This window comes from Gavia stellata, chromosome 6 (genome assembly GCF_030936135.1).
Source record: "Gavia stellata isolate bGavSte3 chromosome 6, bGavSte3.hap2, whole genome shotgun sequence".
Lineage (NCBI taxonomy): Eukaryota > Metazoa > Chordata > Aves > Gaviiformes > Gaviidae > Gavia > Gavia stellata.
In genome coordinates, this window is record NC_082599.1 from 41113903 (window position 1) to 41136542 (window position 22640).

The 22640-nt window shown below is 43.6% G+C and overlaps 1 protein-coding gene across 1 annotated transcript in view; it reads left to right on the plus strand.

Annotated features, from left to right (window-relative positions):
* Nucleotides 1–3895: 3895 nt before the first annotated feature.
* KAT2B (lysine acetyltransferase 2B) overlaps nt 3896–22640 on the plus strand; it is a 44580-nt gene continuing 25835 nt past the window's right edge. Inside the window, exons 1-6 of the mRNA XM_059818780.1 lie at nt 3896–4117; nt 12691–12817; nt 17357–17502; nt 18020–18109; nt 19844–20025; nt 22406–22597. Coding sequence (XP_059674763.1) covers nt 3896–4117; nt 12691–12817; nt 17357–17502; nt 18020–18109; nt 19844–20025; nt 22406–22597 — 959 coding nt within the window. The remainder of the gene's footprint in view (nt 4118–12690; nt 12818–17356; nt 17503–18019; nt 18110–19843; nt 20026–22405; nt 22598–22640) is intronic.

The following is a 22640-nucleotide window of genomic DNA, read 5'->3' on the forward strand; positions in this document are numbered from 1 at the left end:
TGGGAGAACAGGAAGAAACATCTTGAACAAAAGGAGAGGGAGAGAGAGCTGGGTTGGGCACACTCGCTCTGACTATGCCAGGAGACGGGGATGAGCAGTAGGGATGGGCTCCCAGAGCTCGGACGTGGGCTGGGAAGTCCCTCTCAGACAGGCAGCATTCAGCATTAGGCTGCTGTTAGTTGAGTAATTCTTTAATTACGTGACCGAGATAGGCCTTAAAAGCCCTAAATGACAACTAGGTAATAACAAGGCGTCAGGCACACCCGAAACTGCATTTTAATTTCCTCTTTTGTGACTCGGCATCAAAAATGCAACCACCTCCTTTGCTGGAATAACGCACACACTCTTGCATTTAAACCTGTCGGGTGTTCACGGTGAATTTGGGTGACAGCAACAAACCCGAGATGCACAGCACCAGCTCTGAGCAGGCACCTCCTTGGGGCTATCAGCAGCCTCAGACAGACCTGAGAATCCCAGGAGCTGGCACCCCTGTCTCACCCAGCTCCTGGCTTGCTTAATTTGATGCAGATGAGTAGTCTTCCTGAAGTCATGGGGCTACTCACCCGAGTTTCCGAGCTAAGCAGCTGAGGCGGGAGGCAGGCAAGCACGCAGCTAGGCTCACGCCGCTCCCACCAGCCCCTCTAAACGCCGGCTTCAGAGTCAGTTCGACTTGTGCAAACCCACTGATGTGCCCCGAAGGACAGAAACGGAAAAATGTGGTGAGGGTTTTTCAGACAATGCTTTGAGTTTGAATCTAATTTAGTATCTTCATGGTGCATGTTTAGTGATGAAAAATAAGCACCAGAGTGATTCTGTTGTGCTCAAATGGAGTCATACATGCATTACAATTAGAAAATTAATATGTACTTGCTTGTCAATTCAGGCAACCGAAAAAGCCAGCTTGGATATATGAAACCAAGAATGACATGTACACACCCACATGTCAAAGCATAATTTTTTTTTCTGTTTTCCTGATGTAGTGCAACCTGTCGTGGCCAAATTATACTCATTGAAGCCACCACAAGTCAACATAGCCCAAGTTATAGACCCATGTTTCCAGCCAGCAAATGATCTTTTCATTCCTTGTTCTTGCTAAAATTGTGAATGTAATATTTTACCTGTCACTGGAGGAGTTTAAGGCAAAGTCAGGCTTTTTTTTTTTTTTAACAACATATTTGCACAAAGTTAGAATGAAAACAATGATTTAAATCAGGCTTAAAGTTTAAAAATAGGAGAAAGACTTACCTATTTGCAGTTAAAAAGTGATTTCTTTCTAAGCTGCTTCTCTGCAGTAGCAGGCATTAGTTCTGCATGTGTAGTGAAATTAGTGTTTGCAAATGTTACTATAGTAACTGTATCCGTAGCCACAGGCTGGTAGACTTACTGTTCTGGTTATCTAGTGAGCACCAAGGTAAACAGGGAAAAAAAAAGAGACAAAAAAAACCCCAGACATTTTAAGGCAGCTGTACTCTTGAGGATTCAAGGAGGAACCGCAGCAAAAGTATTTTTTGCCTTTATACTAACCAGTGCCTTACTGTACTCAATAAAGCAGTGTTTTTCCCATTAGATCCTCACAGACACACTATGAAATGTAAACAAATATTTGGGTACTTAACCAAACTCTGTATCTGCTTCATAACAACTTTCAGCTTTGATTTTACTGTAATGGAAGTAAAAACTTATCAGGCTTTTAAGGACCTTGAAGAATAAGGTGAAAGAATAAGGTCATTCGCCTAGGCTGTGATCCTGTGAACATTCGCCTGTGCAGTTTCAGACATAAATGCATGCTGAGTGGCCTTAATAAACACCAGTGGAGTTACTCAGCTGTGTAAAAATAATAAATGTATTTTCAGACTTGAAACTTGTAATTCAGTTCTGTGCAGGTGTGCAAACTTGATCCTGGGTTACATATCATTACCATTTAAAGGAGAAGCTGGTGATTTACAAAAAAAGAAAAAAAAAAGAAAAAAAAAACAAAGAAAAAGCATATTGGGGGATGTAAAGGCTACAGCATCTCCCAGAAAAACTAGGAGTCTATGCTCAGGCATGGACATTAAGTGGTCCATAGGAGCCAATATGTTGTTCCAGATGCGCTCTTTGCTTGTACCATTTGCTACCGAGGAAGAGTAGTGGGAAAGCTGAAAGTGAAACTAAGCAATAACAGTTTCATTTTCAAGCCTGGGAGGAAAGTAGAAACCTAACCAGCATAAAAAAATGCAAGCAAAGAGTTCTTAGCCGGCTGTTACCATACAGCTATTTGTTATTTTAAAACATGATTCAGACACTTAAAAAATATAAAAAAATAATTCTCCCTTAAATTTAAGAGAAACTGGATTTTTTTTCCTCCTTTTAAGTTGCTGCAAAGCTTGGGGCAGCCGCCGGCGAGGGCAGCAGCTCCTCCACCTTAACAGTCCGTCTTAAAGCACCGGGGATGGCAGCAGCCATCTTACGGGTCGCTGTCACAGCCGCTGGGAAGCCCTAAGCCAGCCCCGGCCTCTGTCGCCGGCTTCCCGGGGCCGGGGGACCCGGAGAGCCCGCGGCGGAGGCCGGAGTGCAGGTCCCGCTCTCCCCCCATCAACCCCCTGTCCGTTTAAAAACCTCAGAAAAAAAAAAAAACAAAAAAAACCCCAGACCCCCTTTTTCATCAAAATACTAGACCGGTTTATTCCATTTTTTCCCTATCATTTAATGTAAATGCCAACTTGCTGTATAACCTTATGCTTGAAAATATCACCAGGAGCTGAAAAAATGGGGGTGAGGAAAGAGGGAGACCCCAGAGAAAGTGTTTTCTCACTCCTCCTTCCCCCCCAAATACTACTCCTAACTTTGCAGAAGTCCAGAGTCATCTTTGCTTGCCCCGTGCAAGGTGGCAAGGCCCTGCGTCTGCGAGAGCTCTCTATACGCGGGGATTCCCTCCCAAACTAATATTGCTGCTTCAGGTTTACGCATCAAAGAGCCGTAGATCCCACGCAAACGCCCAGCCTCAATCCCAACCTTTTAAACGGTGGTGCCGTACGATAGAATTGCCATTTGTGGTTTCTCACAGCTCAACCACGTTTTTACATACGCGCAACAGAGCCTAACCGCCTCAAAACCCAAGCACTCGCTTCTGCGCATAGAGCGCAGTTTCTGTGGCGGGACCATTTACTTAATTTTAGCTTGCAATTAAAAGGTGATTCCTTTAAGACAGAAGTTGACTTGCTGTCAACACTTGTTCCTGGACAAAAAAAAAAGCAAGCCCCAAAACCATGACGCGGGGCACTCAGCAGGGAGTCTTTGAATTCTCCTGTACTTAAAAGTATTTATACATTGGCTGAAAAAGAAATTAGCGGGGAAAAAGAGAGAATCGTTTAAAAGCGGCTGCGAAGCGCACAGCGTGGAAATACAATGGTTAAGTCAAACAAAGTAGTGCCACTCCGAGGGGGAACTGAGGCTGCGGCAGCCCCGCACGCTCACCGGGGTTCAGGAGCGCGGCCGCTCCGCGCTGCCACCGCCGGCGGTGGGCGCAGCCCGCGATGCCGCCTCGTTCTAGGGCAACTTTCCCCGCAGCCTCCCGGAGGGCCGGGATGGCTCCGTAGCGGCTTCCCGCACGCAGCCGGTGCCGCCGCCACCCCTTCGCGGGGGCGCTGGGCGCCGCCCGCCACCGCGCAACCCCCGCGCAGGGACGCGGGCGCACCTCCGCGGTGCGCAGCGGCGGGAGGCGGGAGCCGCTTCCCCCCCCCCCCCCCCCCCCGCGCCCGGCGGGGCAGGAGCCGCCCGCGGAGCGGCGGGTCCCTCCTCCCGCCCCCCCGGGGAGCAGCCGGCGGCGGCGCGGCGAAGGGGAGGGTCTAGGGCCGGGCGCACCGCACCGCGCCGGCCGGCCGGACGGGCGGGCGGCTGCCGCCGCGCCGCGGGCATGGCGGAGCCTGGCGGCGCCGGGGCCGGGGCGGCGGGCGGCGGCGGGCCGCAGCAGGGTTCCCCGGCCGCCGGGGGGGTGGCCGCCGGGGGCCCGGCCCGCAGCGCCGCCGAGAGCCCCGGGGGGCCCGGCTCGGCGCGCACCGCGGGGAAGAAGGCGCAGCTGCGCGCCGCGCCGCGGGCCAAGAAGCTGGAGAAGCTGGGCGTCTACTCCGCTTGCAAGGTAGCCGGCCGCGGGCGCCCACCCGCCCACGGAGGGTGGGGATTGACGGGAGGGAGGCGGTGGGGAAGGGCCGTGCCGGGCGGGGTAGGCGGCCCGGCTGCAGCCCGGCGCTCCCCGCGGAAGTGGCGGCTCCGGCGGTGCCGGTGGATCCTGCTCCCCCTGGAGCTTTCCGGCCGGCGGTCGCAAAAATAAACCCCCAGCGCGCCGAAGACGGGACCGCGGGAGCAGCGCCGCTCTCCTCCTGCCCGAGCCGGGCGGCAGCGGAGGTGCCTGTCCCCGGCGGCCGTCTGTCCGTCCTTCCGCGGGAGGCGGCGGCGGGCGGGGCGGCTCCTGATGCCGGCGGTAAGCGCTGGGTTAACAGCGCTGCCGCAGCTGCCCGCTGCGTAAACATCCCGGCGGGGAGCGGGGACACCCGCCTGCCCGGGGGGGCGCGCCCGGCCCCGGCCCCGGCCCCGGCTCGGGGGAGAGCACCCCCGGCCCCGGCCGGGGGCTGCCTGTGGGCCGGGGCGCGGCGGCGGCCTCGCAGCGCCGAGCTGTTGACATCGCAAAAGCCGCTGCTCCGAGCTGGCACCGTCGCCAGCCGCTTTGGCAGCGACGCGAAGGGGCGCGGCCTGCGGGCTCGGGAAAGTTGTGTCCCCGCCGGTCACGTACCGCCGTCCCGGTGTCCGGGGCCCGGGCCGGCAGCGGGCACCGCCGCCCGCCTGCACCCTGCCCCAGCGGGGAGCTCTTCTCCAGCGCCTGCCCGGTGCTCGCCTCTCATGTTCAGGAGAGCTCTCCTGGTTTCCCTCCACAAGCACTTTCCCTCCACCTGCAATTGTCTTCTTGGTCGGAGAAGCAGGACTTGCCGGTTTGTCGGAGACGGAGGGAGCCTGGTCAGAGCCGTCGCTCCCGCCTTCGCGGGTCTGTGACAACAGGCATTGTCGTCTGTGCCTGTGCACATGGGGCACGCAGAGGAGGACCAACGTGCTCGGAGCACGGCCGCTGGCTGCGCTGCTGCTGTCAGGGCGATTCCTGGACGCACAGCCGGTCTGAGACGTTCAGATTGGCAGTGCTGATGTCAAATCCGCTAGTGATGCTTTCAGCACTGAAAATAGCTGTTTGTGAGAAATGTGCTCCTTATTTTCTCTGTTCCCTTACTCTGGAAGTCTCAAAAGGGCAAACGTTAAGTGAAGGGCCAAACTGAATGCTAATGTACATGGGGAAGCATCATAGTATGACTTTGTAGTCCTGTCTGGTGGTGTGAGGAGCTTTAACTGTATGCTGAAGGCATGGCGCAACGCTGTCATGTGAGGGCAAATTAAGGAAGCCACACACATTTCAATTTCTTAGCTGTTTCCAAACGTGCAGGCACGTCCACTTCAGCTTTGGTGCACATGTGGGACATCGCAATATTGCACTGATGTCAGTACGTTAAAAGAGCAGCTAGTGTACTTGAAACTTGCGGCCCTGACTGCAGGCTGGGTGGCGTGGTTTGAAGCTTTCCCAGAGCGGAGTCTGCTTTGCACCCCCATATTTTAACGTTACCAAGACTTGCTGTTAAATGAAGCTGGTTGTGGGGTGGGGGAGATTTTCATGGGCTGTTAGGAATGCACGTGTGTTTGTGTGTGATTTGCTTTTTTCTTCCCTGGTTGGTTCTTTTATTTCTTCCCTTGGTGTACCTCCAGATGATCTTTGTGAGGGCAAAAGCCTTCTCCTGAGGTGCTTTGCCCTGCAGAGGTAGCTGTGCTGTGAAGAAGTGCAGGCAACCTTGTTTCCTCCCAATCCCTTTGCTTTTTCCGGGACTCACCAGCCCCACACATGCACTGCAGCAGGTGCTTTGTTGGAAGGGAGGCGAGTGCCATTTGGGAGGGGAGAAGGGCATGCCGCAGCCTGCCACCAGCCCTTCTTTCCCTCTCAAAGGGCTCCGGTGGTGGGGTACAGTGCGGTGACAGCTTGTACTGCTCGTGCTCTGCTGGGGTGTCCTTGCTGGCCCTCTTCTGCGAGAAGTCCTGGGTACATGCCCCATTGGCACTCCAGTGATGGATGGAGCGGGACCAAGGGCACCCCAGGCCTCTTCCTCCTGCCAGGATCTAGGCGCACCCACACCACTATATGCTGCTTTGTGTTCAGATTAAGATGCAAAACCTACCTTTGCTATTTCACTTCTCTTCAGTGGCAGGCAGCTTTCTTTCAGGTCTCAGAACAGAAGCAAGTAGGCAGATGGGAAGCTCGTATAAACTAATCAAGTGGCCTCTCCTGTGGAATGAAGGGGGAAGGATGGAGCGGGGTGGAAAAATGTGTTATTTTTCTTCCTGAACACCTAACAGGTGCTCCAAAAGGACACTGCTTGGCTTATAACATTAGTGGCTTGCAAGAAACTGTAGCAGTGCAGAGTGTGACTTTGAACTTTTTCTTACTTTGGATTCCAACTCCTCTTCCATTTCTTTTGCATCTCTGTGTGTGAGTGCAAAAGAGTGAGAGAAGGCAAACACTCACACCGTCTCCGAAGGGGACATCTGGGTTCGTTCAAGTAGTGGCCATATGTGAATCTTTTGTAAATCTACGTAGAGCTGTACAAGTTGGAGTGCAGAAAATATGTAATGGCATCCTTAGTGTTGATTACTTTCTCCCACATAAAATTCATCGAAAAATTCAGCATGCAGAATTTATTAGGAACTTAACCTCAGAGATGCTGGGAGTAGCAGAGGCAGGGAGCGTCTGTTCACTAGGGATGAAGAGCAGCAACACAAGAAGATGGAGAGGTTGGTGGCCGTTTAGAGGGTGAGTCTCACTGGCGACAGCAGAAATGCCAAGCAGAAGAGGGTGGAAGGTGCTGCTCTGGGGTAGGGCGCTCAGTCCCCAAGAGGGACCTCCTGGTCCTTCTTCAGCAATCCCTTGTCTTCATGGGAAACACAGACAAAGATTGCTGGCAAAGACATCTTCAGTGTGCACGTATTCTGAGCAGAATGAGAGTGAAGTTTAGGGAGCTGCTGCCCAGGCTAGAGAAATGTGGAGTTTGTTTCTTTTTCTTGATAAAGAATTGGGACAGGAGAGTTGTAGCTGTTGAGCTGCTCCATTTGACCTTTTCCCCTGTAAGAAATAGTCGGGGTGGAAGGGAGAGAACAGGCTCTTCTGTGCAAAAAAACCTTAAAATGCCCAAGTTTGGGGGTGGGTGGGGGGGAAGAAAGCACATTCTGAACAATAAGATACATATTAGGAGTTGGCACAGTTTTCATGACTTTTGGAAGTGCACAGTGGTGCTGTATGTCGTGCGAGGTTTTGTACTTGGCACTTGCTGTATCTGTGCACATATGAATGGCTGTATACATCGTTTGCGTTTTGTCCAGTGTGAAATTGAGCATTAGGCATGCGAGCTTGCAGCACTTTTAGATAAAAACAGCACTGTGTGACTTACATACATAAATATATTTAATGAAGATGTAGGAGGAAGTCTCCTCGTTTTTTTTTTCCCCCATTGGTTTACAGTATGTGGAAATACAACTCTCTCTCCAGTCTCACTGGGAGTTTTTCTTATAAACAAGTTGAAATATGTACTATTTTAGTACACTAAGTTTTCTGTAAAATTAGTTATTTTTCATTATATGTACCTTACAGTAATACCTGGATGCTTATAAATATAATTAGAGCCCAGTAGCCTAAGACATTTGCACAAGTAGCGGGGAATAACACCTCCTTGTAGAGAGACCTTGTGCTTTAGATAAACAAAATGGACAGAGAGCGAGAAGGGTTATGATGAGATGACTTGGCCAAGGCCCTGCGGCAGGTGAGCAAGTGACAGAGGTTGGAGGAAAATCTGGGTCCTGGGCTCCAGACCAGCTGCTGACTCTTGCTATAGGCACTTCCTCGCACTTCTAGAGTGATCTCCATGCAGTTTTCCTGCTCCTACACATAAGAAAGAGTTCATAGGGTAAATATGTACCACCATTTCTGTAATGAATTTTTTTTCCCCTAACTTTTATAAGGCTGGTTAAGATGAGGCAGACTTGGCGGTATTACTGCTGGACTCTGTATAGTGTGAGTACAGCTCCTTGAAGCTCAACTGGACATGTATTAAAATTGTTTTCTGAAGAAGTGTATAGGAGACATACAAGACATCTAAAGCTTTCTTATGATCATTTTCATAGTGGGGTGAATCTGTTTTACAATGTCTACAGGCCCAATTAAAGCATCTTCCTTTAAATTAAATAGGAAATCTACCATTAACATTACAAGGTGGAAATTGGGCGCCTGTTATTAATAAGAGCTTTAGATGGTAGCCTACATTTATTCTGTAAGTGAAACTGGAAAATACAGGAAATAAAAGACTTGGATTGATCAATAAATGAAGAACATGTCCTTAGAGTTGATCACTGAACTGATTATTTTGTATTGTTAAAGAAAAACAGGTCAGCTAATTCCCTGATACTAAGTGTAGCTCTGCAAGCAGTGTCTGACTGTCTGGTTGCTGGGAACTGGACATCTGAGTAGGAAAAATATGTATTTTAAATTCATCAATGTATTTGTTATGGTTTGTGTGATGTTCTTTGTTAAAAGCATCAATTTGAGATTATTGCATGCAGGAAAAAACTTAGAGGGTATCTTACATGGCTTTTGTGTTGGGAGGAAGAATATTTTTTTCTAGAGTAATTATACTTGCTGGAAATAGAAAGGTCTGTAATGTGTATATAATCTGTTGAGTCTGCTTTGCATCTCAGTTACCAAACAGGGCAACCTGTATGATTTTGAGTTCGAAAGAGAGCCCAGCACAACAGCTGTTTTGAGACTCAGTTTTAAAACTCTTGGGGTCTTTTACTTTGTAATTAAGTTAGCTTGAAGTTTGCATGTTCCTATGCTCATTTCACTATCTGAAAAGGGGAGGAATGTTTTAGTCCATAAGTTACTGTAACATTCTTAATTTATTCATTATTATTTAGACACCTAAAACCCACTTAAAAGGGGTCAAGATGTGCAATGCTGTAACTTTCAGGTTCTTCCTTTTTAAATAAAAATGCTAACAACGTGTTAAAATGTGCTGTATTTTTTCACTGTCCATTTGTGACCTGCTATCAGTATATTCAGTATTTTAAGGGAAACAGTAACTTTAGTTTGTCCAGAGTTGCAATTTTCACTGCCCAGAGCTACCGGACCGTTTGATTTCCCACATTGTCACACTCCACCTAACATGGAGTGGGATCAAAAAAATGATTGTAATTATTTTGTACAGTGCAAAATATACGTAATTTCTGCACTGTTTTTTTTTTTTTTGGGGGGGGGTGGTTGGGAAGGCAACAGTGTGTAATTGTTGTGTTTTATTATATTGCACTCATCCAATTTTAATAAAAACCACCAGTGAAGATGCAGTGTTCGTGATCCCTGGGCCTGCAAAGATGACAGTCATTACTTTGCAGGCTTCAGTAAGGCAGAAGTCCCCAACTTTCGCCAGTGGCTTTATCAAAGCTCTGCAGATGTCCCAGAAAACAAGGCTCCAAGGACTGGATGTACTAGTTCAAATGCTTCTTTTCCTTCCTCCTCTCAAAACTGTTTTGATCTTAAATTAAGTTTTTGCGGAGGTGGAGTCACACTTTATTGTCTAATGAAAAGCAGATGAGGACATTAAAAAAAAAAAGGAGGAAAGAAAGGAAAAAGCTGAAGATAGTCAAAGGATTGAATGAACAAAACGCTGGGGAAGACTTAACTCAGCACTTTAAGCCACTGAGGAATGCACATTGCGTATTCACTGCAAAACACTTGCACTGTCAACATCTACAATGAAAGCTTAGTTTTAAAGATGACCTTTTTGGGTTGTGTTTCCCCTTGGTTAACAGAACATTTATGCTGATTCTGGTGTTTTGTAGAGCGATTAACGAAGAACACCCACCCTAGTAGTTGCTTGAGAAAGGTCTCTGGAATAATTTGAACAATACAAATTAACAGCTGCTTCAGAAAGATCTGGCGAGGAAATACTACCGAGGGCAGAAAAAAATCTGCCATCGAACACACTGTTTTTATTCTTCTGTGGGTGGGTTGTTACTTATTTTTGGCAGTTTAACCGAGCTGTTATCATGATTCGTACATCTGTTTGTTTGCATCTTTCCTGTTAATTATTGTGTGACACTAAAGTTTGTGTAGTTACTCACTGTTTATAGTTTTTAGGCTTGATAGTAAACATTGTGTGGTGAGCTTCTGTGAAATACTGGAGAAAAAATTCTCGAAAAGCTTGTGCCTACTTTGAGGGGGTTTTTTTGGACATGTTTCATTGCGGTATGATTTAAGGCAATTAATAATAAGCATGATATTATGTCAGTAATTTACAGTGTTGAACATTTGTCTGGACAGCTGCATGGGAAGGATAAAATCTTACTTCCCTGAAGTAATACCCAATCAATTTTTGTTTGAGAACTTCTTTATGGTTGTCTCTTGAATTTTCTTTGGCAATCATCTCATTTTCTGACAGTTTTTTCTGTGACAGTTTCTCTATCCTTGTCTTAACTGCAAAACCTTTCATGGCAACGCTGCCTCTCCCACAAAGCAAATGTGGATAGCTTATTTGGCATTGGTTTTGTCTAGCTTGAGACGCTAAATGAAAGTGGGGTTTCACATCACCTCACAGATGTCCAAAGTCCCTGAGCAGTCCCCCAGAGCAGTCCTTGGTTCGCAGGGGTCACTCAATCACTGATCTCTCTCTCTAGTCATTAAACTTTAAGAGTTGCTGTAGGTCTGGGTAACAAAAAAAAAAGCAAAACTGGCTCAATGCCTATGAAACTGTAAGAGCCGGTTTCTGCTGTAAAATAACATCAGGCCTTCTTCACTTCTCTGCCAATCATATTACTCATAGGAAACATGATAGAAAAATAACATAAAATTCACCATAAATCCATCCAGATTGCATTTTATGAGACTTCAAAAAAAAAAAATCGTTTTAATCTTCCCCCCATTTCATACTGAAACCTCCCTGATGCCATATTATAAATACATGGGGTGTCAGGCAGTCTGCACCCACGCAGTGAGTTTGGAGAGCCGGGGGGGTTCAGGCGGCACAGGTTCTCCCCTTTCCAAGGGAAGTACGTGGAAGTGGTTTTGCTGGGCACTTGCAGGTGGATTTCTGACTCATCCTAGTGGCTCTGGCTGCTGAAAATGCCACTCGCACCCCTTCGTACCTTTGTACCACCCCAGGCGCAGGCAGAGGCCTTGGCATCTGGGGCCAGGAGCCCAGCCGGATAAATACTTAAGCATTAGAGATGGTAAAAACATCATGTGGTGCTCAGCAAAATGCAGGCAGCAGTTTTCTTGGTGCTCAGGTTGCTGAATATTGAAATGAGTTTGGAAGAACAATTTACCATCAATCTACAAAACTGTCAGTCTTAGGAGCTGTCAAGCTGTGATCCTTTCTGCTTCTGCTGGGTGCTTCTTCCTTAGGTAAGATGGGATTTGGAGACATAAAAGGAAAATGAAATAGGTTCCTGAAATAGATTGTATTAAATATATTCAGCATCGGTTTTGAAAAATGACACATTAGTGCTGGATATATTAACATCACAATTTTTCCTACTAAGGTTGTTTCAGTCATAAATATTATGCAGCGGTTGGCATACTTTCCTCACGGAGGTCTTGGCACTGCAAATTCATGAGTATCTTGTTACAGACCAGCACACAGATATCTCTGAACAGTAGAAAAGCATGCTTTTCTTCACATAGGGATATGAATGCTGTTAGAAGAACTTTACCATCAAAATAACTAAGATCTTTTGGCTATGCAGAAGAAAATCCCCTCCTATAGAGCTGCTCTTTGGATAACTAGAATCGGGACCTTGAACTTCTGAATAATTTGAAACACGATTACCCAAGTCACAGCCTCCCCCTTCATGGTCCCCCCTTTTAGCGGCAGTCTATCGGTGGTGTTTTGCAGTCACTGAGCGTAAATAAACTTTCCAGGTTAAGCAGCAGGCTTCATTGGTAGCGTCACTGTCTTTGGCATCTGTTGCTTTTGTGGCCAAGCCTTGCTTTAGACAGCATTCTCCAATAGTGCAGTTATTATTTACTTGTTTCAGTATTTAGTTAACCCTGCTTGGGTTGTCATGGGCTTGGCTTTAGTTGCATGATTCCTTGTTGCCGGTATAGCTGATAAGGCAGTGATAAACGTGTTGTCTGTTAGATAACCTGTTTGTGTTTTAAATCATTAAAACTGTCTCGGTGGCAGGATCTGTACGTGTTGATACACGGGTAAATGTTTGAATGCTTCTCCAATACAGGAGCTAGAGTGAAGGCTTTCTGTAAAGGAATTAGCCAGAGTTTGTCTATGTATTTTTCCGAGCACAGTTTGCTTACTAGAACCATGTTAATCTCTCTATTTGGGGTGCTATTCTATTTCTGATTACGTCTAGAAAATAAAGTCTAGCTGCGGGGTAGATAAAAACGCAAAACCAACCAAAGCAGCAACAACACCAAAACACCCCGAAAATCCCCCGCAAAACATCAAAACAAAAAACCAATTTGAAACTAATAATGTTACTTCTTACTGCTTTTGAAATAACGCAGCTGCAGCAAGTTCCTGGTTTTTTACGCTGTTGATCAATACCCCTTTGCTTTGATTGCAGGCTGAGGAATCCTGCAAATGCAATGGCTGGAAGAACCCCAACCCGCCTCCCACGCCGCCCCGGGCAGAGCTGCAGCAGGCGGCTGTCAGCCTCGCTGAACCCTGCCGCAGCTGCAGCCACGCGCTGGGTAAGCTTTTGCCTTTCTCCTGCAGTCCGCGGGCTTATACCCACAAGTCTCCACTCTTGCGAGACGAATGTCGAGAGGCCGTGCCAAGACCTAGAAATGGGGGTTACGATTGGACATACATGTTAGTTAACTTAGATTAAAATATGTCCGAAATATCCTAAAATGAGTTTTGAAGAAATTGAACTAAGGTACGACTTCTAACAACCCAGACATCTTACATTGTTAAAATGCAAAAGCACTTTTAAGCTACCCAGAACAATTTTAATACTCTGTGTAACGTATGCATTAACCTCACATTGCTGTATCTGCAGCTGCCTCAGTTACAACATGAATGACTCTCTCCTGTAGGCTGTCTTATGTTTTCTTACTATAGAATAAACTATAAAATATTCTTGAACAATGCTAAAGCCGGTACTGTTACCTCCAAAAAGAACTGTGCCTTTTCCATGTCACAGAAAATAATACTGGGGTTGTACATCTTCGCATTGTCTAAGTTATTGTGCAGGCAGTTTGCATATCTTGGAAGCAACTGCTCAAAATCCAATGTTAAATACTGTTGGGGGGCTTTGTTGGTTTTTTGTTTTTTTTTTTTCCCCCAGACTAATGATAAATAATGATTTGTTACCCACACAGCCAGAAAAAGAGTGGTGAATCAATGTATTTTTTTTTTTAAGAATTTGTGCTTACCCAAAGTAAAAGCTGATGACTGTTTCTGTATACATTAGCAAATATTCAATGAAAATTGAGCTAGAATAAAATGCAGAACTAATTGAAAAGAAGCAGTTGCTATTTAATTTTTGTTGGTGTCCAAAAACTTAGGACAGTGAAATAAGAAAAAGGAAATCTAAAACCTTCACAAGGGATGATTTATTATTGTACTTTGTGTGGAATACTTTTTTTTTAATTAGGATTTATTTCTATTTCTGCTCTCTTTTCTTTTTATGCTCTCATTACATTTAATCTATTTCTGGGCTTTTCAGCAGATTTCTTTTCTTTTCTGATATCCCAGATCTCTGGGTTTGCTTGCAGATTAACAAATGCATAGTATCACAGAAAGTTTGGTCACTTTAGCCAAGTTAGTTTCAACCTTTCATCACACAGCTTCTCTGTGCTGCTTTTGGTTTTGCAGTTAGGGTAGCTTGTGTTACCCATCCCTTTCATTCCTGGCCTTTGAAGAAAGAGGTTTTTCTTTTCTTTTTCTTTTTTTTTTTTTTTAAATTCTTATGGGATGTCGTGTCTGTCAGTTCCCTGCTCTTCAGCAGAATTTGTGGATGGCTGTATTTTGTAGAAAAACTCAACTCTTCTAAAGGCTGAGACTGTTTTTGGTCTATTAAAAAATCTTATGTTGCTCATTAGGTAGTGAACCAGGGAAAACCAGTACTGTAAAACCAGTACCAATGAAATGTACCTTATGAAACAAACTGTATTTTTATTTATTGCTGTTCTTAGAAAAGGTAAAGTTTCTTATTCTGCCGGCTGCAGCTAATGAGGATGATGTTTCATTTGAAATAACTGAAATGAGTTGCTGTCTGCTTCCTCATACTATTGGCAAAAATATGTCTTTCAGCGGTGTTTCCCAACATAATTTTCCTATTCATCTCTAAATCAGTGTGTTCCTGCTGAAAGCCTTTAAAACCAGACTGACCAGAAGGTGTGCAGGCTTCAGATTGTCATCTCAACTGCATTTTCTCTTCCTTGGAGATCCATTGAGATAGCGATGTAGAAATTCCTATACTGGTTAAAGCCATAACTGATGTAAAATGTAAGATGTTTGGGGTTTTTTGCCTTTTTTTAATTTATTATTTTCTTCCAAAGGTAATCCTAGACATTAGTCTTGCTTGAGACATCTCTTTTTGGGGGTATGGTTTGATCTTCAAGCCAGTGCAGGTTTTGGTGCATAAATCTGTTTGGTGGTGCGTATTAGCTTATCGAGCTTACGTCTGTCTACTTAGCTACAACCTGTATTCTTCTATTTGTGGCTCAGCCCCACAGCTTGGCTCTATACTGGGCTTTTAATGAATATTTATTTTATTTGGGTGATATATTGGGTCACTACCATAACACTGTGAAGTGGTGGCTGAATTGTGTACCAGGAGAATTCACTCTCCACCAGCCTCAAGGCCAGCTGTTACATAGTCAGAGGTTCTTTTATATTTAATTGGTTTCTCCTGTGTTACAGGGTGCGTTTTGCTGTTGGTAAACGTTTTTGGTTTGGAGTCTAGTGCACTTTTAAAACTCGTTAATAAATGTGTTAGTGCACTAAGTATACGCTCAGGCTCTCTTTTTTTTTCCCAGCACTGTCTTCGGTTCCTGCTATGCACCTTCACATAGCGTATTTGGGTGTTTCTTGGTTTGCCTGTCCTACATGCATTACTAGTGTTTTTATGTACACACTGATTTTGAGATAGACTGTGGCCACGTTCCTTATGAGTCTGTTTTCTAACTGCTCCTAATTCATACACTCAAGTACTTGCTTACTGAAGTTGCATAACTAAAATAACTAACTTGCTATTTTTCAGGTCTTTGTATCGTTGCATTGGCCTTGCTCTTTCTGCTTGCTTTCTTCTGTATGCTGTAGCAAACTATATTTGCGATTTATTTTAAAAAAATTTATTGTTTTCCAAACACGACAGCAGCTGAGGAAAGATGTACCAGTTGGCAATGCAGATGAGTGGGACTGTGTAACTCTAGTCAAGAGTAACTCAGTATTTGATATCAGTGTACTAAAGCTTTGATTTTAATAAAACATTTACTAATGGCCACAGGAATTTGGGAACGGGCTGTGAACATCCGAAGAAAGATAGTTTGCTGGACTGATGTACAAACATTGGTGACTATAGTAAATGGTAACCAGTAGTAAATACATGCTGGTAGTACACTTACATTACTTTTAGATTCACTATATGGGTAATAATTGTCTAGTTTAATAAAATGTTTAAATATGGCCACTAAGTAGTCAAGGTAACTTTCAGTATTGTTATGGAAACTGTGTGGAAATGGCTTCTTATGCTGATGTTTTATTCATTTGTTAGTTGAGTGCAAGGTTGCTTTAGTATGTTATCAATTTCTAATGCAATGCTCATCTAGGAGGGAATTTATTACTTTCACAAGATCAGAACAGACAGCTGGGAATATTAAACCTTCATATCTGGCTCAAGGACATAAACGAAATAGGTTTATTCTGCCCAGAATGCTTAATAGTTGTCCTTAAAGAAAGCCCATGATGACCATCCCCCTTTCAGTTCTGAGCATATGCTCAGAACTTAAGACACTATATTATAAATGTTCATTTACGTGGAAACAATTGCTGGCATCTTTTTAACGTTCTGAGCCACGATGTCCTTTTTACTTAAAGCTGCACAAATTTATTGAATTTAAACATTTTGGCAGGTGTTGTACCAACCTTTCCGAAACAAACCATCTTTGTTGGGTGGCCGATAAATATGATAATTTTCAAGTGAAGTGTTATTTCTCCCCAGCTCCTCTTCCCTTAAGGGTTCAGATTTATGCCAAAAATTTCTTAACCAGTCCTAATCACATTGACATATCTAATATAATAATTATCTAAGAAGTGCATATTGATACAAGTTATTAAAAGATATAAAACCTAATCTGCCCAACCTTTTAAATAATTTTCCTTTTCTTGTAGAGGATATTTTCTTGTCATTTCAGAGGAGAGGATATGCATACCATGTACACTGGCCTGGAGTCAGCGAAAATCATTGCTTTTTGTAATGCAAATGTCTTCTTTCTGGGAATTGACTTTTTGTTTTAAATTGCCTTCTCTCTTCCTGGGGCCAGTTGTTCAAACCAGCTTGAAATGAATCTCCTGCTTCACATGTACAAACCTCAAGCTTTTGAAAATTACAAATGTGGAACTGTATTCAACTTTGGAGATGATAGAAGGGAGTTTGTCACTTGGAAATTATGATACATTGAAAGATGCTTTTTTGTAAACTTCTGAACAAATGAGCGTGTACAATCTGCAAAAGCTGTGTTAATATAGTGTGCACAAAACATAGTGTGACTTTACATGATATGAAAGTATGAGACTTAGCCACTAATGTCCAGTTTAAAACAAAAAGCCTATTTATGGAGCTGATTTTTTTTTTAAATCTTCACAGAATAAGGTGCTACTTGCATCAACACCTAGAATACCTAATTTATGGGAATTTAGTCAAGAAACTTTGTCTCAAAAGCATAGCTGTTGGACAAAAATGTATGTAGTTTTTTACATATTGCAACACATTAATACGGACAGACAGGATTTGTGAGGTCTGTTTTAAGTGTTAACAGAAACTGTGATTCCAAGCAGCCAGCATTCCTCAGCTGTGGGAATTACCACCCCTGGACTCCCTTTACAGATTGGTCCTATGTGACATATATTTCAGTTGCCTCTGATAAGATATTCTGTTTAAATAGGTTATTATAGGATCAGTGCATTTACCATTAGGGCTTAGTTTGAGATGTCCTGGGGAGTACTCGTGCTATCGGCTCTCTCAGTAGGCTTTTTACAGTTTTGGTTTTTATGTCGTTTAGCTGCTCATGTTTCTCACCTGGAGAACGTGTCCGAAGAAGAAATGAATAGGCTCCTGGGGATTGTGTTGGACGTGGAGTATCTGTTCACCTGTGTGCACAAAGAAGAAGATGCGGACACCAAGCAAGTTTACTTCTACCTGTTCAAAGTAAGTGGAACTTGGGTAGTATCTTCTCAGCTTTTTCACTTTCTCACACGTCAACCAATTTCACTGCCCCTCCTGCATGTAAAGGCTTTATCTGGTGAGATGTTTTTTCTCTAGTGTGATGCTCTAGTGGCTAACTATGGGCTAGACATTGTGGTACTTGCAGTGTACCAGATCTTACTCCAAAAGTCATCCAGATGATTCAGGAGCTAACCCTGAGTCCCACCTATAAACTGTGCTACCTGCAAGCCTTACTCTCTTCGCTTACACATCAGGAAAAGTGAGTTGACATAAATGCTATCTTGGCTGCCTACATTTGCTCAGAGAGGCCTCTTACATGCATTTCAAAGAAGGTGAATTCACAGTGAACTTTAATAGCTATAAATTTAAATGACTAAACAAGCAGATATATAGCCAGGAGATTTTCAACGCTGCTTGCAGTGTGTTGTGCACCTGTGACTTCCATTGACCCTATGTATGCAAATATGGTAATGTAAAAAAAATTGTATATTTTTAACAGCTTTTGAGGAAGTGCATTTTACAGATGGGAAAACCTGTAGTAGAAGGATCTTTGGAAAGTCCCCCATTTGAGAAACCTAGCATTGAACAGGTAAATAGTCAACACATGGGTTTGGTTGGTGTGGGGTTTTTTGATCTGGTGGGGGTTTTGTTTGTTTTGGCTTCTTTTTTCTTTTTTTCTTTTTTTTTTTTTGTAAACTGGTTTTGAAAACATGGCATTCTAGGCCATTTGCAGATGTTTCTGTGTATGACTTTGGACAAAGTAGGGGACTGTAGGAGACTACTGCTGCTGCTTCTCCTTTAGTGTTGGTATAATAGCTAAATTATTTGACTTTTTTCTTTGTCTTATGCTTTAATGAAACTGACTTTTTTGTGGTTTTAGAGAATGAACTTAAAATACTACTTTTATGTGTGGCAGTTTTAATCTTTCTTTGTTTCAAGTGATGAAAAATGCTGTTGAAGTTTTGAAATCCAGTATTAAATTGACACTTGTCTTCTGTAAATCAATGAAAATGCTACAATCCAATTCAGCGAGGTCATAGCCTCCTCTTTCAAAGGGTACACAACAAAAAACAAAGCCAAAACGAAAGAGTAAGTGAGGCTTTTGTAACTCTCAATGGATAAACAACATATGACAAATTCAGATTTTGGTTAAGCAAGCTCCTGAGAATGCACTTTTGGCACACAAGTGGACCCATTAGCTCCAGTGAGACTATGCAGAGGCTCACATACCTCGCTGAAACAGGAGCTCAATGTTTTCCCATCAGTGGATGAATGGATGCTCTATTATTAAACAGGATATTTTAAATGTGAAGACTGTTATGTGTAGTAATTATTTCCTTGCAACTCTCACTTCTTATAATTTAGGAAAATCGAAACACTTTATTGCTGAATTTCTGGGAAGTATTCACCTTAAGTTCTCCTTCAGTTTAAGTATAAACAAAGAATCAGTGTATGTAATCTCCATACACTCCTAGTCCTTAAATTATACTATTAGAAAGGTTTTGTACAATATAATTTTTTGTCACTTCTTCATACTGTTCAATTTGCTCAAGAAAGTAAAGCGTAGAGATGAACAGGTAATTCTTTTTACAGTTTATTTTGAAATAATTTTCCCTTAAAATAGACCAATATTTTCAGTTCTGTTTTTAGCAGTTCAGCAACTCAATCACACAAAATTATTTGCTAAGCAGCAGTATTATAATTGATTTATAATATATATGTATTACAGCACTTTTAGTCTCATGTTTTAACTACAGTAGGTTTTTTTGAAGTGGACAGTATGTAAAGTGCAATGAGGGGACATACTTGTGAAATACTTGCACTTCTTGAAGAAATAATATGTTGTGTAGACACAAACTTAACTAGAATTCTACAAGCCCTAGTCTACTACTGAAAAGTATCTGGAGAGGTTTATAGGTGATACTTGATTTACAGAGGAAATAAATCATGCAGCATGGTTATTGGCAAAATTGTGCATATGTGAGCATATAGAAGCAGCCTACTGGGTCTTTCTCTGTTCCCTGACAAAGTTTTTTACTTTGAGAAGCAAGGAAAAATAAGGAATTTTCCTTCTCTCCCTTTAAGTCAGCTGCTGGAGTTGGATAGAATAAAATCATCTGGATGTACCTGCTGCTGTGTACAGGGGAACCAGCTTGTGGCAGCTACACGAGTAGCTGAGCAAGGAGTTCATGGTCTCCGGTATTTGTTTTCTTTCCCATGTAATGCAAGTTCAGGGTTAATAAACATAAAGTGAGGAATGTTCAAGGACACTCCTACAAAAATTATGGCTAAATAATTAAAGATAATTTTCTTCTGTTTTAAGGGTGTGAATAATTTTGTGCAGTACAAATTTAGCCACTTACCCTCAAAGGAAAGGCAAACGATAGTGGAACTGGCTAAAATGTTTCTGAACCGCATTAACTACTGGCACCTGGAGACACCTTCTCAGCGAAGGCTAAGATCACCCAATGACGATATAGCGGGGTATAAAGTGAATTATACCAGGTAACGCTGCTTTTGCTTGTTAAATGTCTTGCTTACAAATATGGCATGTACACACTTCAGGAATACACCAGTACGCCATAGGTGCGCCTTGTGAATTTTTGCAGTCATGGAGTTTATATGAAAACCTGATGGTTTTAGTGAGAGTATATCAGAGTTTCACATGCATCCTTGTGTTTTGAGAGGTGTGCTTTATCAGCCAAGAACAGGGAGTAGAGGTCGCGACCATCTGTATCTAACAACGCTTTTGCATGTCCTGTGTTTGCAAAGTTGCTCTCGGTCTTCTTAAGATATGAGCCTCATGTAAGATCCTTATTTCATGTACTAAAAATTCAGGCAGGTTGTTATTTAACTTAAAAAAAAAAAAGAAAGAAGATAACATTAAGCATTGCAAAGCATCACAGTTTGAAACCAAATCATGGAAGATTTGAAAAATTAAAATAATGTTGTGAGTGCTTGAATGCTAAATGGTGAATAGATACCGTTAGGTTCCTTAAAATTATAGTTCTTATTATGACCTTTTAATACATTGTCAGAATTCAAAGGAATAACTTAGTCACTGAGGGAAGAAGAGCTAGGGTAAAAAGCCGGGTCTCTTTTAATTTTGCTTTTCTCATAACAATTGTGCAATGGCTTTTTCAGTTAGCACAGAGACAGCAGCTAAGGTTCCTGCTGGTGCAGGCAGCAGTTAACGTGCTGTCTGTGAGCGCAGGCAGCAGTTAGCTGACATCTCTGTCAGCCCACCTGTTCCCAGGAATGGCCAGGGACATTTTTCCTGGCTAAGGATGAGCACTGCCTTCTGCCTGCTTTTCTGGTGGCCTTTCCTCTGAAAAACAGCTCCATTAGAGAGAACAGTGAATCCTGGTGTGAGTTGAGACTGTGGCTGGTGATATAGCAGACCGTGCTGTGTCTGTGTCCGACCGGGATGCTCCTCTTGGATCACCTGTCACCTCAAATAACTACCTGGCATAAAGGACAGTTACTGATAATCCATGGGGCTCTTAAGACTGTGTTTGGTGTGTCTTTGCCCTCTGTTTTTTTGTGATAAAGATGTCAGATAGCCAGGGTCGGTTGGAGTTGTCTTTTATTAGGAATCAATAGTGTTGGCTCTGGTTGGTGACTTTTTTTGTTAATTATTTTGTCACTTGCTATTTCTCGAACCTTCCTGCCTGCAGTCCCTAAGGCTCCCTCCGACCCAAAGTGCTGACTCTTTCTGTCTGATCTAACCTGTCAGCATGAACTTCTCCCCTCTGTGGCGTTCAAGGCACTGCTCGGGGTGCTGAGGAAGCCGCTGTGTGCCACGGGTGCACCTCGTCAATTCTTGCAGTCACCGACTTCATTTGAAAACCTGATGATTTGAGTGAAACTATATCAGAGTTTCACACGCAGCCTTGTGTTTCGAGAGGTGTGCTTTATCAGCCAAGAACGGGGAGTAGAGGTCTGTGAACATCTGTATCTGACAACTCTTTTGCAACTCCTGTGTTTGCAAAGATTAAGACACGAGAGTTTGGGATAGAGTTTTGAGACAGGCTGTACTTTTGGTGTGGATGAGAAAACCAGTGCAGGATCCAGCACAGGCGGTTTGCATCCAGTTCTTAACTTTTTTTTTTAAATTGTTGCAGCTGTCATAATGGTTGTGGTCTGATTTTGTTAAAGCTACAGATACCATTGACTGTTCACTTACACGCAGATACTGAAATCTTGTTTATAAAATTAACAGATATCGTGACCTACATAGTCAGAGTACTCCTGATCTACCTCTTCAGTACCATGATCCCTTTTCCAAGAAGAGTAACACAACATGCTGTATTTTCATATGTACTTCTTAATGCAAAACTCACTACAGAGGGAGTTACTGGTAAATGAAAGAGTATCAAGTCAGGGTGTAATGGGAAGAAGCCAGCTGCTGGGAGAGTGGGGTGGGAGTCCAGTTGGATTGGGGTGGAGATAGTTAGAAGTGTTGCCCCTTTTGCATCTATGTGAGGAAATGCAGAAGTTTACAGAGGGGAAAATGGGCCAGGCTACTGGTCTTTGGAGTCACGGGCAGGAGATGTGGGAGGCTGAATGAATGAGCTGTGGAGAGAATCCCTGACATCGACACGAATTTTGTGTGATCTATGATTACTGCCTGGAATAAGAGCACTTTGTGGAAACTAGACTGCAGAGAAAAATAATATATGGAGACTTAAAAGTACTTGGCTGTCATTTCTTTAAAAAACTGGGCAATATAAATGCTGCTTAACTCTGTCCAGACTTGATGTGGAACTGATTTATATGGTCATATAGCTCTCAGCTGCGTTATAAATGATGTGTGTAGTGGTTTTATTGCATTAATTTAGATGTTAGACGGTGATAATTATCTGGCTTTTTTTCCCCATTACAGGTGGCTTTGTTATTGCAACGTCCCTCAGTTCTGTGACAGTCTACCTCGGTATGAAACCACCCAGGTTTTCGGTAGGACGTTACTTCGCTCCGTTTTTACTGTAATGAGACGGCAACTGCTGGAGCAGGCCAGGCAAGAAAAAGACAAGCTTCCTCAAGAGAAACGAACACTAATCCTCACCCATTTTCCAAAGTAAGGGGTCGCAATGTGCCTGCATTCAAGGTTAACCAGTGGC